This window comes from Heterocephalus glaber, unplaced genomic scaffold (genome assembly GCF_053883595.1).
Source record: "Heterocephalus glaber isolate CG9 unplaced genomic scaffold, H.glaber_assembly_v1.0 deba00001509, whole genome shotgun sequence".
NCBI classification, from domain to species: Eukaryota; Metazoa; Chordata; class Mammalia; order Rodentia; family Bathyergidae; genus Heterocephalus; species Heterocephalus glaber.
Genome location: NW_028258325.1, coordinates 51,682,190 through 51,698,978, shown reverse-complemented (window position 1 = coordinate 51,698,978; position 16,789 = coordinate 51,682,190). Strand labels below are relative to the sequence as shown.

At 35.7% G+C, this 16,789-nt stretch overlaps 1 protein-coding gene across 30 annotated transcripts in view; it reads right to left on the bottom strand.

Annotated features, from left to right (window-relative positions):
* Window positions 1-16,789, bottom strand: part of Adgrl3 (adhesion G protein-coupled receptor L3) — an 878,168-nt gene that overhangs the window by 140,213 nt on the left and 721,166 nt on the right. For all 30 annotated transcript variants that reach the window (XM_087187879.1, XM_004849675.4, XM_021262304.2 and 27 more), the window contains 2 exons: window positions 12,419-12,627; window positions 11,445-11,621 (listed from right to left, as the gene is read on the bottom strand). In XM_087187879.1, the coding sequence (XP_087044005.1) occupies window positions 11,445-11,621; window positions 12,419-12,627 (386 nt within the window). The remainder of the gene's footprint in view (window positions 1-11,444; window positions 11,622-12,418; window positions 12,628-16,789) is intronic.

Sequence of the window (16,789 nt, the reverse complement as noted above, 5' to 3'; positions counted from 1 at the left end):
TGCTTCTTTACTGAAAATTTTCCCCAAAAGAAATATATCACTTGTTAATGGAAGTTTAATTTTCTTTGCATTTGTTATGTACTTTTTAAAAAATGTTCAGAGGGGGGCTGTGGATTTAGCTCTGTAGTTCCGCCGCCTGCCTTGCAAGCGCAAGGACCTGAGTTCGATCCTCAGTACCAAAAAAACCCAAAAACAAAAACAAAAACAAAAAAATGTCCAGAGTACATTTGATTTTTGATATGAGAAAACCACAATGAAATAAAATAAATGTAGTTCAGTAAATTTATTAAGAATTCATTAGATATGTATTTTTATCTGTTTTTCTTATACTTTAAAGTTTGAAGAACATAGTGAGGAGCAGGTGATCAGGAAATCTAACTTAAAATATATTTACATTGTTTCTTTCTCCTTGTTGTTTGACAGTTAAGGACTAGATGACGTAAAACTGTTGTTTTATTTTAGATCTCTAGTGCTAGGTCAACAATTTTAAATAAATAAACTTAACATTTAGAAAACAAAACAAAACAAAATCTACATTAGTCCACTATCCCCTCTTCTGTAGAAAAAAAAAATAGTGAAAACAAGGAAATGCCTCAATGTTCATATTTAATTTCCTGAGCAACCCTGAGCTAATTTGTTGGAGGCAACCCCTTGCTTCTCTTACCTGCATAAATTGACCTAGCTATAATCTCCATCAATAGTCTTAACAAATCTCTCCCTTGATCAACTATAAATTCCCTGAGGCGAGGAACTTGGTTTGCCTGACTCCTCACTTACTTTGTGTAGATGGGGTAATGTAAATGTTTAAATAGGTGGTCAGGAAAATCCTCATGGAGACAGTGACACTGTAAAGACTGGGAGGACTTGAGGAAGCTGCCATGTGGCTACCTGCAGGGGATAGGAGGAGTGAGACTCAGGTCTAACCTGATAATCAGCTTGTTGAAAAACTCAAGTTCAAGGAGCAAGAGGAGGAGTAGGAGGAGTGATCACGAGATGCTTACTGGGGCCAGGATTTTGGAGTTGGCTCCTACTGAGATAGGCAGTCATTGCAGATTGAACCAAAGACAGGAAATACCGAACCTGTGTGTAAATGGTTTACAGAAACACTTTTTTGTGAATGGATCAGAAGTGTGACAGTATCTAACCAACGTTTTTAAAGGATCCCTTTGGCAACTATTCTGAGAAGACATGTAACAGGGATATGGGGAGAAGCAGAGAGACCACTTAAGGGGCTACAGCAAAAACAAATTTGTGGGCAGATGACAGGGACTTGAACCTAGGTGATGGTGATGAAGATACTGAGAAGAGGTTGGATTTTGAATCTGGTGGGATATTCTGATGGGACTGAATATGCAGAATAAGTGTAGAGATACAAAGGTGTCCTGGTTTAGGGCTGGAGCACACTGGAGAACAGAGCAGCCGTTTACTAAGACAGAGAAGACTCAGTTTGAAGAATACCAAAAACAGTTCTAGCATGGCAACATTTACTAGATACATCTAAGTATACATGGTCCCAAATTATGATCATTTGACTTACATGTTTTTTTCTTTTTGTGATATGGGAGATTGGACACAGGGTCTTTGTACTATGTTACATCTGCAGCCCCTTTTAAAATACTTTTTTATTTTGAGATAGAGTCTCACTAAGTTGCTAAGTTGCTGAGGGTGAGCTTGAACTTGCAATGCTCTGGCTTCAGCCTCCCAGCTGACCTGAAATTTTATGATTAATTCTACCTAAAAATTTTTTGACTATGACTGTGTGAAAGCAAAATGCAATTGATTGACACTGTATTTTGAATTTTAAATTTGGCCTTAGGCTAGCAACCTGTGGTACACTATTCTCTGGCAATACTAAGTAGCAGAAATAAGTTGTAGCTCTTACTGAGCCACATGATCAAGAGAGTAAACACCTGATACTCTACCATGTACTGTACCTCTGGCATTCTTTGGCTATTTTGTTAGTTTTCATTACCATCATACCTAAAAATGTCCCCCAGTGCTTTCTGAGCCCAAACAACCATTTTGTTTTTCATTTTCACTCCAACATTCAATATGTTACCTAAGACAGTCAACACTTTATTATAAAACAGTCTTTGTGATAGGTTAGATGTCTTAAATCCATTTTTGACTTACTATATTTCTATTTAAAATGTGTTATTAGGATGCAATCACAAAAGCAAACTGACAAGCATCTGCAGTCATATCAAGTCAGTGGTGAAATCTATGAGCCCAGGGTTAAGAAACAGACAGAAATCTGGAAATCATAAAATGAATTTTAGAGTCATATGACTACACGAAATCCCCTACTAGGAAAAAACTTCAGATATTTAAAATTATATTCTGGGCCAAAGTAACATTAAGAAGTCACAGAGATGAGGCCAAACCAGCAGAGGAAGCTAAGAAGGACCAGCTGCAACGAAGAAACGAAACACAAACGAGGTGGGGTCCCAGGCACAGTGGAGAAAGAGTTGCAAGAACAAGGCCAACTCCACTTCTCACACATGGCCTTCCTATGTACATCCTGCTCATGTTTCAGAGTGGAGAACTTCTTTGATAAGTCCTGTCTGAGCACTCCTGCCTCTGACAGACCATCTTCCTCTGTCCCCAAATCACACTCAGTATTTATCAAAATGATGACAGCTACAGCAGCTTCACCTCTCTGCCCTTCTTCCTAATTCCACCCTCTTCAAAAATGTGAGACCTTGAGGGCCAGAAGTTTCTACCAAAATCACTGGAGTCTAGTAATATATCTCACAAAAGGGAAGGAGGAAGTGGTACTTATTAAGAGCCTACTGTGTGTAGGCAACATGTCAATATTTTTATGATGCATACCTTACCTGCTCAAAAAATGTGGATAAAAGATAAAGGAAATGCCGACCGAGCAGTGGAGACAACACAGGTAAGCAATAGTTAAGGGCGATTAAGGACACAAGTAGAGACTGGCAGAGAAGACAGACACAACAGGGTACCACAGTTTGGTGTCATTAGCAGTCAGCAAAATTATTCAGCAAACTCTTCTTGCTCTCTTTTCAAGTTCATCAAACAGACTCTTCCAAGGTAATTTTGTTTCCCTTTATAGATTTTCTAGTATTCAGAAAATAACAGGTACCACGCAGAAATCTCGACTCCAACTGGCTGCTACATTTCCCATTGTTCATGAATAAATTAGTGTTCTAGTTTAGACATTAATGTCATGTAAATCTGGTTAGCATATTTCTTTTCAGGTTTTACTGAGGATCAGTCTCCTTATTTTCTGTTTTTCTTTGATCATTAAAGTGTCAAACTCCAGCTGTGGGATCAAAATTGGACTGATTCAGGCAATCACAAGAGATTGTGAGATAAGAACTCTAAGACACACATCTTGTGTAACTGGCAGATAAAAGAAATTATTGATTTTCGTTTATTTTGTCTCTTGTTGACACACAATAGCGCTCACAGTCATGATTCTTATATAATGGACTGGGGAGAGGTTGTTAGGCAACAAACTGCAAAAAAATATTTATTTTTGTTGTTGCCTCAATTTGATTCATTTTCTGAGTTTATTCCCTAGACTGAAATGCGGAATCCCACAGCCAGACTAACTCATTCTAGATTTAAATCTATCACTTGTGAGTACAGACAATCTTGCTAAACTAGATCAATTTGTGAAGCTTTGACAGAATAGCCTTTTGAAGACCAAAATTTGAACTGTGTTAATACAGCTGAGGAAATTTTACTTGTATGTTGCTGAGTATGGGTGTAGTCTCACTCTAGGATACAGGGCCATTGCTAAATTCTAGTCAAAGAAAATTTTGGATCAAACAATTTATATTGGCAACATAAGGTAGGTAAAACTTGTGTTGCACTTTTAGCATTTTAAGTGTGTTGAACACTAATACTTCCTTTATTTTTCCTGACACCAAGGGGATAAGAAGTCACAAGTATATATTTTCTTCTTGCTAACTCATCTGTCAATCTCCATAATTAAGGTTTTTTGTTTTTTTTTTTTTGCTTCCTAAGTACGTGAGAAATATAAACTATCCTCTTCATCTCCATCATGACAGCTGAAGTTTAGACCCTACACTTCCTTTACCAGGACTTTTGAAATTACTGTCACAATACAGGTAGTCTAATCATTTTCACATTCATCCACGTAGTATCAGGAGTAATATGTAAAATGCAAAGAAAGCCAGCACTGTGATATTTTTTAGAAATCTAGCAATTATTTCTAACTGCCTGTAGAGTAACTGCAAGGACTCACTAATAGGTACACTGTGAGCCCTTGCAAAGGGAATACCCTCACCTGGGCTTCAGAGTTCTGAGGAAGCACAGTATACCAGTGACAGAGTCAGGTATAGGCTTGTCCCACACTGACATGTTTAGGTGCAGAAATCTGGGGACTTCGTGAATTCTAAATTCAGTGTACACATTGGCAGGGGTGGGGGGCAGTGAGCTGGGGACTGAACCTGGCAACGTACACATCTAGCCAAACTCTCCATAGTGCTGAGCTACATCTTCAGTTCTGATATTTCTAAAATCAGATATGAATCCTCTCAGTCATCAGAAAGTTCAGTTTTCTTAGGTCAGGCTTTTTTATCATTTCTGTCAGCTTTACTTCTTACTAGCACATATTTAGACATATGTGACCTGTGATATGTGAGCACTCATTCTGGCTGCTGTCCTGGGTCTACAGATGTGAAGCCCATCTGAATTTCTGTATGAGGCCCTCCATGGTCCCTGGCCTGTGGCATTCCCCAGCTCATCTCCAACTGCTAAGCAGTCATGTTGTTCATACAGTGCAGTCCTCTAATACTCTTCACATCACACACAACACACCATGATACATAACATCTTTGGCGTTTTGCTCCTATTATCTCTGGATGTGTTCCTCACAACTTTCTCACCTAATTCATTAATCTCTTTATTTACATCTCATGAATCATCTCTAAGAAATTTTCCTGACTTTATTCAATTTTCACACAGTATGCTGTGAACTTCATAGTAAATTTTGTCCTTATCATTACCTTATTACAATCTAATTATTTATTTCTGTCTTATCTTTAAAAAACTGTAAAACTCTTAAAGGCAGCATCCTTTATTATTACAGCATTACATACTAACAAATAAGTGCTGAACAGAACAGTAAGGTTAAAATTATGTGTTATTTTGCATTTCATTATGCCTGTAAAGATAATTGCCTTGAAAATACTATCTGCCAATTACTAATGTTGAACAGCTAAATAATATTAACATATATAACAAAAATTTTAGTTAATTTTATGAAAGAATGTTCAGTTTTTGCCAGAGCCAAGTGAAGGTTGTAGTACTCATTTTCTTTCTACAATGCTATATATATATGTATATATATATGTACATACATATATATACATATATATATACATATATGTATCAAATAATCTTGATGGAGGTATTATAATACAAAATGCTATGAAAATGAACCTTTGAATTTTGCATAAAATGTTGATGCTATGAGCATTTTACCTCACCAAAGAAAAGTAATAGTAGTAGCTCTAAAGACAAATAATTTTTATTGATTATATAAGAGTAATAATTTTAAGATAATCTTAAATAATATGTAAGTTAAATTACAAAAGTATTTTAAGGAAACTGTAGGAGACTGTATTTTAAGATTTTACTTATAATTAATTCATTTAGTTTGTAAGTTTTAAAATTTTTAGGAAAATGTATTCTTTGGATTGGACATCTTGTTTTAAAGCTTAAAAAGCAGTATTTTTTAATGCTACAATCTAGTTTTTCACCAGCTACAATTATTGGCTGGACTCAACATGTGGACCTGAGTCAGCCCCAGTTCCTGACCTATTGTGAGGAGGGAAGCAAGATATCATCACTTTCAGTGATTCCTGAATTGCTTAGAACAAAAGCTGAAGTTTCCAACATGGCGTGTTTCCTTACACTGAGTATCTCAGCATCAGTCTTACCTCCTTTGTTAGTGCTTTTGTCTGAGTTTTCTGGCTTAGGACTCCTAGGTTTGGATTGCACCACACCCCTAACCTTCACAGTTGTCCTGGTTGGGTTGATACCCTAAAGCCCTGCCAGCTGTCTCTCACATTGCAAACCCAAGGTCTCCATCTCTCAATCCTCGCTATATATGCGGGCCAGTAACACTGGGAAAAGACTGCCAGCTAGGTCAGTCATGTGTCTCACTGGGGAAACTATGTTATCACCTGGATTTTTCTTTAGTATAGTGTCTTCTTAAATAAGCAGAACTCATTGCCCTCTGTTAAGAGTTTGCCAACCCCTCTGTGTTACTATACTCTGTGTACTGTGCTTATTAGTTCCTTTCTTAAGAATCAATTTGAGTCCATGAAAAAATAGGAGAAAGCACAACTGACCTAAAAAAACTGTTCACAGAAGTAACAGTGGAAAACTTCCCAGACAGAGGTAGAGAATTGGACATACAGATAAGTGAGGCATATAGATCTCCAACTAGCCATGATCAAAAAATATCTACATCTAGACATATAATAGTCAAGATCCCAGAAACCCAACAGAAAAACAAAATCCTACAAGCAGTTAAGAGGAAAGAAACAAATCACCTACAAAGGAAATTTGATCAGAATCACAGCAGACTTCTCAACACAGACCCTCAAATCAAGGAGAGCCTGGAGTGAAGTATTTCAAGCCCTAAAAGAAAATAACTTCCAACCTAGACTGCTGTATCCTGCAAAATTATCTTTCAAAATCGATGGGGAAATTAGATACTTCCACAATGAAGAACACCTGAGAAATTTCATGAACACCAAACCAGCACTACAAGCAATTCTAAACAACATCCTAGAAAAAAGCAATGAAGGACACAACTCAATGAAGCCCAACAGAGGGAAGCCACCAGGCAAGGTAAGACACTAAAGCGAAAGGGGGGAAAAATAAGAAATAACAGAGCCAACAAAAGTAAAACATCATGACAAGGATAAATCAATATCTATCAATTATAACCCTCAATGTTAATGACCTCAATTCACCAATCAAAAGAAACAGACTGGCAGAATGGATTAAAAAGGAAAATGCAACAATATGCTGTATACAAGAAACACACCTAACGCAAAAAGAAACTCATAGATTGAAAGTAAAAGGATGGAAAACAATTCTCCATGCCACAGGAACCCAGAAGAAAGCTGGGGGAGCAATCTTATTTGCAGACAAAGCAGATTTCAAACCAAAACTAATTAAGAGAGACAAAGATGGTCAGTCACTACATCCTTGTGAAGGGAACAATCCAAGAGGAAGAGATGACAATCCTAAATATATATGCACCAAATACAAATGCCCCCAACTATACAAAACAAATATTAATAGACATGAAAAACCAAATAAACACTAACACAATTGTAGTGGGTGACCTCAATACCCCACTATCACAAACAGACAGATCATCTCTACAAAAAGTTAACAAGGAAATTCCAGAACTGAACCAAGCTATTGAATAAATGGACTTAATAGATGTTTACAGAGTGTTACACCCCACAAAACTGGAATACATGTTCTTTTCAGCTGCACATGGGTCATTTTCCAGAATAGACCACATGCTAACTCATAGGACATGTCTAAATAAATGTAAAAGAATAGAAGTTACCCCCTGTATATTATCAGACTATAGTGCAATAAAATTGGAGATCAATAACATAACAAAACTACAGAACCACAACAAACACATGGAAACTGAATAACACCTTCTTGAACAACCAATGGGTCACAGAAGTAATTAAAGAAGAAGTTAAACAGTTTCTACAAGTAAATGAAAATGCCAGTACAACATACAGGAATCTATGGGACACAATGAAAGCAGTTCTATGCGGGAAATTCATAGCAGTGAATGCCCGTATTAGGAAAACAGAGAAAACTCAGATAAATAACCTAATGCAGAACCTCAAGCTCCTAGAAAAAGAAGAGCATAATGAATCCAAAGCTTGTACAAGAGGGGAAATTGTAAAGATCAGAGCAGAAATTAATGCAATGGAGACTAAGAGAACAATACAAAAACTCAATGAATCAAAGAGTTGGTTTCTTGAAAGAATAAATACAATCAATAAACTTTTAGCCAATCTTATCAAAAAAAGGAAAGAAAAGGCACAAATACATCCAATTAATAATGAAAAAGGTTAAGTCACAACAGATCCAATGCAAATCCAGAGGATCATCAATACCTACTTCGAGAACCTCTACTTCAATAAAATGGAAAACACAGAAGAAATGGCAGATTCTTAGTTACATACGAATTGCCAAAGTTAAATGAAGAAGATATAGAAATTCTAAACACCCCAATTACAATGAGAGAAATTGAAAATGTAAGAAAAAATTTACCAACAAAGAAAAGCCCAGGTCCGGATGGCTTCACTGCTGAATTTTACAAGACATTTAAAGAAGAATTAATGCCATTACATTTTAAACTCATCAAGGAAATTGAAAGGGAAGCAATACTTTCAAATTCATTCCTGGATGCAAGTGTTACTTTGATTCCAAAACCAGGTAAAGACCCAACCCAAAAAGAGAACTACAGGCTAATCTCCCTAATGAACATAGATGCAAAAATCCTCAACAAGATACTGGCAAACAGAATACAGAGGGTCATCAAGCAGGTCATACACCCTGACCAAGTCGGATTTATCCCAGGGATGCAAGGATGGTTCAACATTCGTAAGTCAATAACTGTAATACACTATGTTAACAGAGCCGAAGACAAAAACCATAAGATCATTTCAATAGATGCAGAAAAAGCATTCGACAAAATCCAGCACCCATTCATGATAAAAACCCTACACAAAATTGGAATAGAAGGTCTTTACCTTAACCTGATTAAGGCTATCTATGAAAAACCAACAGCCAACATCATACTAAATGGTCAAAAACTGAAAACTTTCATGCTAAAATCAGGAACAAGACAAGGATGCCGCTATCACCACTCCTGTTCAATACAGTTCTGGAAACATTACCCACAGCAATTAGAAAAGAGAAAGAAATAAAAGGAATAAATATAGGAAAAGAAGAAGTTAAACTGTCATTATTTGATGATGATATACTTTACATAGAAGACCCAAAAAATTCTGCCAGAAGACTTCTAGACTTAATTGACAGATTCAGTAGAGTAGCTGGATACAAGGTCAACACTCAAAAAACAATAGCCTTCTTGTACACAAATAACAGACTCACTGAGAGAGAAATTAGGGAAACAATTCCTTTTACAATAGCATTAAAAAAAAAGAAATATCTAGGAATCAATCTAACAAAGGAAGCAAAACACCTCTACACTGAAAACTACAGCACTCTGAAAAAAGAGATCAAAGAGGATACAAGAAAATGGAAAGACATCCCTTGCTACAGGGTAGGAAGAACCAATATAGTGAAAATGGCCATACTTCCAAAACTACTATATAGATTCAATGCAATGCCAATTGAAATTCCAACAATATACTTCACAGAACTAGAGAAAACAATCCAAAAATTCATTTGGAACCAGAAGAGACCTAGAATAGCTAAAGCAATTCTAAGCAACAGAGACATGGCTGGGGGAATCACAATCCCCAACTTGAAACTATACTAAATAGCTACTGTGATAAAATCAGCATGGTACTGGCAAAGGCACAGACCTGAGGACCAGTGGAACAGATTAGAAGATGCAGAAACAACTCCAGATATGCTCAGCCACCTCATCTTTGACAAAGGAGCCAATCACCATCATTGGAGGAAAGATAGCCTATTTAATAAATAGTGTTGGAAAAACTGGATTTCAACTTGCCAAAGATTAAAACTACACCCATACCGATCACCATGCACTAAACTAAGATCAAAGTGGATTAAAGGTATAAATATTAAGACAGAAACACTAAACTTGCTGGAAGATAAGTTAGGTAGAACTCTTGAAGACATTGGGATAGGAAAAGACTTCATGAACAAAACCTCAGCAGCACGGGAACTAGCAGAAAGAATCAACAACTGGGATCTCATCTTATTACAAAGCTTCTGCACTGCAAAAGAAACCACCAACAGAGCTAACAGACAACCTGCAATATGGGAAAAATTTTTTAGCAGCTGTACCTCAGACAAAGGACTACTATCCAGAATATATAAAGAACTGAAAAAAATCAGATCCCCCAAATTCAAAGACCCAATTCAAAAATGGGCATCTGAAATGAACAGACATTTCTCAGACAAGGAAGTTAAAGCAGCAAACAAAATACATGAAAAAAATGTTCAACATCATTCATCATTCAAGAGATGCAGATGAAAACAACCATGAGATTCACCCCAGAAAGAATGGCTGCTATCAAGAAATCAACCAATAACATATTCTGGCGGGTCGTGGGGAGAAAGGAGCCCTTCTCCATTGTTGGTGGGAGTGCAGACTAGTGTAACCACTGTGGAAATCAGTATGGAGATACCTCAAAGAACTAGGACCGCAGGTCCCCATTTGACCCAGCTATTCCCGTGCTGGGTTTCTTCCCAAAAGAATTAAAAGAATCATATCACAGTGATATATGTGCATCCATGTTCATAGCGGCACAGTTTGTAATAGCTAAAGCTTGGACGCACCCAAGTGCCCATCAACTGGAAACTGGATAAAGAAACTGTGGGGTTTTTTTAATAAAATGGAGTACTACTCAGCTATAAAGAACAAAAAACTAGAGTCATTTATAGCTAAATGGATGCATATTGAGGCCATACTCTTAAGTGAAATAAATAGGACACACATGTGTAAATACCGAATAGTTTCTCCAGTGTGAGAAACTGATAATGTAAATAAGAGTTAAAACGATTAAAATGAATAATTGATAATTTGAAATAGGAAAAAAGGTCAAAAGACGAAGGAGTGAAGGGAGGGGAAGGGGAAAGGAAAAGAGGGAAAGGAAAAAGTATGAGAAAAGAAAAAAAAATGGAAATGAAATCTATGTAAATAGGGAAGGGTGGAGGGGTGAAGGGTGCACAGGTAATGGGGAAAAACATAAGAACCATGATACATCATGTACAGGTGCAAATGCCCAATGATAAATGTAAATGAATTGTATACCTAAAATGTACCAATAAAAGAACTAAACACAAAAAAAAGAAACAATTTGATAGCTGTGTATTTAATCTTATGTGCAGCTCTTTGGACTCTGACTAACAATCCCAGCTTTGTGCTCCAACCACACTGGCCTTTGGACCTAGAGTCTTATCTTACCATGTTTATAAAGTATCTTCTGACATTTACACAAAATAAAATCAGAAAATTAGCAGAAATTTATTAAGCAAACTTCAACTTTACAAATCATCCAAAGGATCCAAAAGGATATCCAAAAGGATATGTCTTGAATGCCTAATGGTTCCTGTACAGAATTACTATGAAAGTCAAAAAATACTGAAATGAGACAGCCCTTGTAGCTGCAACTGTTTACAGTCTGACTTAATTATAAGCTAAAGGTTTGGGGTTTTTTTGCCCTATATCTTACCTTAACTTCCACATGTGCCATCAGGACTGCAAAATTGGTCAGATGGTTACAGGAGCAAGTGGTGTGAGTCTTGTTTGTTGTCAGGAGCCGGCAGCCTTGTGTTGACCAATAGCCTGTCATGGTGCGCTTGGAATAGCTCCAGAATGAACAGTTAGGGTTGAAATTTTCCTCTGACTGCTATAGTGGGAAAACAAGGAAACAAACAAAAAATAAAGGCAAAAACCATTTCATTTACATGTAACTTAAGAAGGTATTCCCACAGCCTCATTCTCTGCTGCAATTCCTGTGCCTTTGTCTACAGTGTTTTCATATTAAATGGGCCTCATTAATTCTAAGAAAACTGATAGGCTATATTCTCCATTTGACTAAAAGAGTGTTCACTGTTTTTAAATTATTAATATTGAAGGATATTAGTATCAATGTTTTAGAATCATCAGCCACTATACATTTCAGAGCAAAGAAGTTAACTGTGGGAAACAACTTCTGAAATCAACTGAAGGTCTGAAGTTAACTTTAAGAAATCTTTGTTGAATTTAAAATTGCAATCAATTTTGATATTTACTCAAAAATAAATTTTTGCAAAAGACATAAGTACTTGTATTATCATTTATGAGACCCTGTCCAATTCCATTTAATATTTTGCTAGCTCTTTTCTAAAGATAAATTACAGTGTACATGTTTAAGGTATACAATATAATGTTATGTAATATATAGAGATAGTTAAAAGATTCCTATATCAGAGAAAATTAACATGTCTATAATCTCCATATTCATTTTTGCTTTGTTTACTTCTCTGGCAAGAGCAGCTATAATTTAGTTTTTTCTGAAAAAAATTACTACTACATTTTACAGGTAATGAATTGCTGTATGACAATAATAGAAATAGTATTAAAATAAAACTAATACATCTAATATTCATGTTATATTGAATGTGGGTAATGTAAACAACTAAATTAAATGTGCCATTTTCTTACCTTGATATGTTTAACAGTAAAGACCACAGGATCAGCCAAGTAAACCTTATTACTGAATTCTTTGTTTATTGATGCCGTTATCACAGGTGAATTGACAATAACAGAATGATTTGTGGACATAGCTTCTGTTCCCAACTTCATACTGGCATTCTCCGTGGACAGATAAGGGCCCAAGTTGTTATATAGAACAAAGGCCACTCTGATCTCACCTAAAATGAATGCAAGTGCAAATTATTAGGTGGAAAATACTGATTCTTTTGTACACTTTATTTAACTTAGTTCTAACTAGATGGTAATTAAATCTGTACAATATGCACACACAACATCAAGCATTTATTTGGCACCAAAGTGCAAAGTCAACTTCTGCTGAAATAACTACATATCAGTGCTTAAAAATAAATGAACCTCCATCTTTACCTAATTCTATACTCAAAACTGAATTCAAGATGCATCACAGACTAAACACAAAAACCAGAAGCGTAAACATTACAGAGCAACATACAGAATTATATCTTTGTTCTTTGAGGAAGGAAAAACGACATGTATAGAACTCAAAAAACACTAAGCATAAGACGGTCAACTGAATTTTATCAAAATCAAATACTTGAATTCATCAAAATACATTAAGAACTTAAACCACAAAGTAGGAAAAACATAGGATTCATAAATATAAAAACTGTGTCTGTTAGTCAATAATAAAATAGATAACATTTTAAAATGATAAAACACACATACATTTTTAGGAAAAAAGAGAAACAAAAGATCAGTGAACACTAGAAAAATTATCAGCTTCATCAGTAATTAGGGAAATGAAAATAAAGACCACATTGAGATAGTATTTTATAACAACCAGAATCTCTCAAATCAGAAAGAATGACCACAACAATGGTGACAGGAATGAGGAGCAACCGGAATTCCTGTACACTGCTGGGGGGAGTGTAAAATGGTTTCAACTACATATCTGGAGAAATATTTGTCAGTCTCTTGTAAATTTAAACACATTTCACCCTTCTTAGGTAAGTAAAAATATACATTACAAAAGAAAAAAGCTCATAAAATATTTATTGCATCTGTATTCCTGACATCTCAAAATTGGAAATGGGAGAATAAAGTAAAACATGTTAATATTATAGAATATACTGTGCATCAACAAACTATTGGCCAATGATACTTCCAGACAGAGTCTCAAAAATATTTTGCTGAGTTATAGAATCCAGACAAAAGAAACTATATTCTGTGTTATGCCAGCTACATGAAGTCTAGCAACAGGACACTATTGTCTACAGCAATAGTAATGAGAAGAACATTTCATGTGGTAAAAAGCTGGGAGTGGGGATAAGAATGGTAAGAGACACCAGGGAGTTTTCTAGATAACAGAAGAGTTTTATTTTGTTTTATGTGATATTAGAGAGGTTTGTACAACTGTAAAATTTCTCAAGGTAAATACATGTGCATATTTTAGTGTATGACCTCCTTTTACCATAGCTCTTCCCATATCATCTGTTTTCTTTAGAAAAAGGCAAGCCCTACATCTAACTGTCAGTATAAAGTCACGTCAGTTCACCAAGAAAGACATTGTTCTATTGCCATGGTTGCTAAAATGAGGGAATCACACTTCTCATCTCTGGATCTTAGGGCCAAGTGAGAAGAGAGACAACATTTTTGAAGAGGAGTGGCTGTTTAACATATAAACTGTGCTCCCATGTTAGGGATTCAGAAACACACAATACATTTATATTTGTTTTCCCAGCTACCCTTGCAAAGAGGTTCTCTGGGCACCGCAACTAGACTCATCCAGTCAGGTGCAGTGGCCTCAGACTTTGGATGAGGAGTTAGTGACACGTGAAGCAGGAAGTGGAGCAGAAATAGCAGCAGCAGCAGTGCGGTTACTGCACCAGACTTCACTGTGGCTGCAAGAATATCTCATAGAAGATTCTGTGCTGTGGGACAGGCTGTTGACAGCCTCCGTGCTCCACTGTCTTCTGGACCTGATGTATTATAGAATCTATTATGCTTTCAGTAATCCAGTGAAAAGATTATGATGAAGGCTACACAAAGGAAGAAGGTACACTGACCTAATCCATATCTGTTAACATAGATATATAAAGGTAACAGACCAAGGAATGTTAATTCATGAATGCTTCCTATCTATTGCAACAAAGAATCCTTCCCCTCTAGATTTAGTATAAAAACACTGATTTTTGGAAAGCTAAACTTAGAAATATCCATGTATTTTTCTTGTTCATATTATCAACTTTTATTTTAATTGGGAATAACTCATACAAATTTTTACTTTTGAGTGCTATTTTTCCATCTTACCTTGCTTTACCAATGCATTTAGTCACATATAATTGTTTCAGTTTCCTCACTCCAAAATTTATACTTGTGTGATGTAAAAAGAAAATAACTTATACAATAATGTAGTGAATAATAAAAGGAATGAGCACACGTTACGATGAAAACACACTTATGTCAATCCTCATTAGCTTTGTGTTTGACAGTTCACAAATGTATCCAGTACATCCTCAGATATGTGCTCACGCATGTGCCAGGCACTGTTTCAAGCACTAGAACTACATCAGTAACAAGAATCAAAAAGGTCCCGGCTCTCATGGAGTTTATTGCCTAGAGGGAAAGTCAGACTATAAAGAGGAAGATGAATAATACAATTTCCTGTAATGGAAAATAAATAAATATTATGAATAAGCATTGGCATGAGCATGGCTAATGGGGAAAGACTGACTGGGAAGGAGAAGTCCACGTTAAGGGAGATAAAGACTTTCTCTATGGAGGGCAGATTTATTTTAAGAAGTGAATGATGGGGAGGTCAATGTGCAAAGAAATATGAAAAATGTATTTCAAGAAGAAAGCAAAAAAAATACTGTCTAGGAACATACAGGAACTTACAGTGTGGGCCAGGAACAGAATTAAGGCTGATTTGCTTGGATCATGGAGAACATGCTGAAGACAGCGGGAGTGGAGGCTAGAGTGGCAGGAAGGAGGAGACCAGGGAGCAGGGTTGGGACTCGGTGGGGCACAGGATTCCTTAACTAGGGGAGAGCTGGTCAAATTTATTTTAGGAAGGATCTTCTCTCAACTGGAAATATTTTTAGAGGGCAGAAGCAACAGCAGAAGCAGAGAACCCAATTAAGAAGCTAACTCAGGAATGTGATTTTGCCATGTATAATCTTATTGCTGCCTCAAAAATTATTTTAGTCCAATTAACAGAATAATGATTCATAATTTCAGTCTTATAAGAATTTTACAACTTATAAAGCATTTTACTCTAATGACAAAAATATAAATTTTCTTAACATTTAACAGCCTCTTCTTTTTAAAACTACACACAATGCAATATAAAACATATATCTTGAGATGGTTGCTTCAACTTGAGGTCATTTTTCTATCTTCTAGAAGGTTGGTACTGACTTGGCAAAAATATGATTTAAAATTTTGAGATTTGTGAAACTTAGGGCATACTTCATGAGATCACTCATTTATTGAATTTTAAGTTTTCTTAGTGAATTCAGTCCAATAGTAAGCTGAGCTGACCTACATACACCAGTTCCAAATTTTCAGTATGTCTTTCAAAGAAAAAGTATAGAAACACTCTCAAAAATGTGGAAATAAAAAATGTATTTTAAAAATTAGAAGTTAAAAAAAAAAAACGAAAAAAAAATTAGAAGTAAAACTTCCTTTAAAATTTTTATAAAACTGCAAACTCAGTGAGAGCTACTCTTTTCAAGGCAAAAAGTCAGATCATCTGAGTTTTGGTATTCATAATTTTCCACATATTCAAATTTCTGAAAACTGAAAAGTAATGGAATAATTTTCAAATCTAATAGAAAATTTTATGGGATAAACATCACTGTAGATAAGAATAAGAAGTAGAGAAAGAGAATATTATAAAGAGGAGGAAAGAAAGATCTCTTACACAGTGGATCTAAAATGCCAAAGCTAAGAATCAATAAACCCTTTTCCATGGATTTATTGGCCATTTGTACTTCTTCTGAGAAGCATCCATTCATTTCAGTTGCCCATTTTGATTGGGTCTTTTATTTTGGAGGGGTCTAATTTCTTTGAATTCTTTATATGTTCTTAATTTTAGTCCCCTGTCCTAGGAATAGCTGGCAGAAATATTTTGCTGTTCTATAGGTTGTCTCTTCATTACATCAGTTGTTTTCTTTGCTGGGCAGAAGCTTTTTAATTTTATATGATTCCATCTGTTGCTTCTTGGTACTACTTCTTGTGCCACTGGGGTTCTGTTCAAAAAGTCGTTGCCTATGCCTATGTCTTCAAGAGTTGTTATATACTTTGAGTAACTACTTTGAAGATAATGATACACAGTGTATTAACTATTGCTATTCTCTT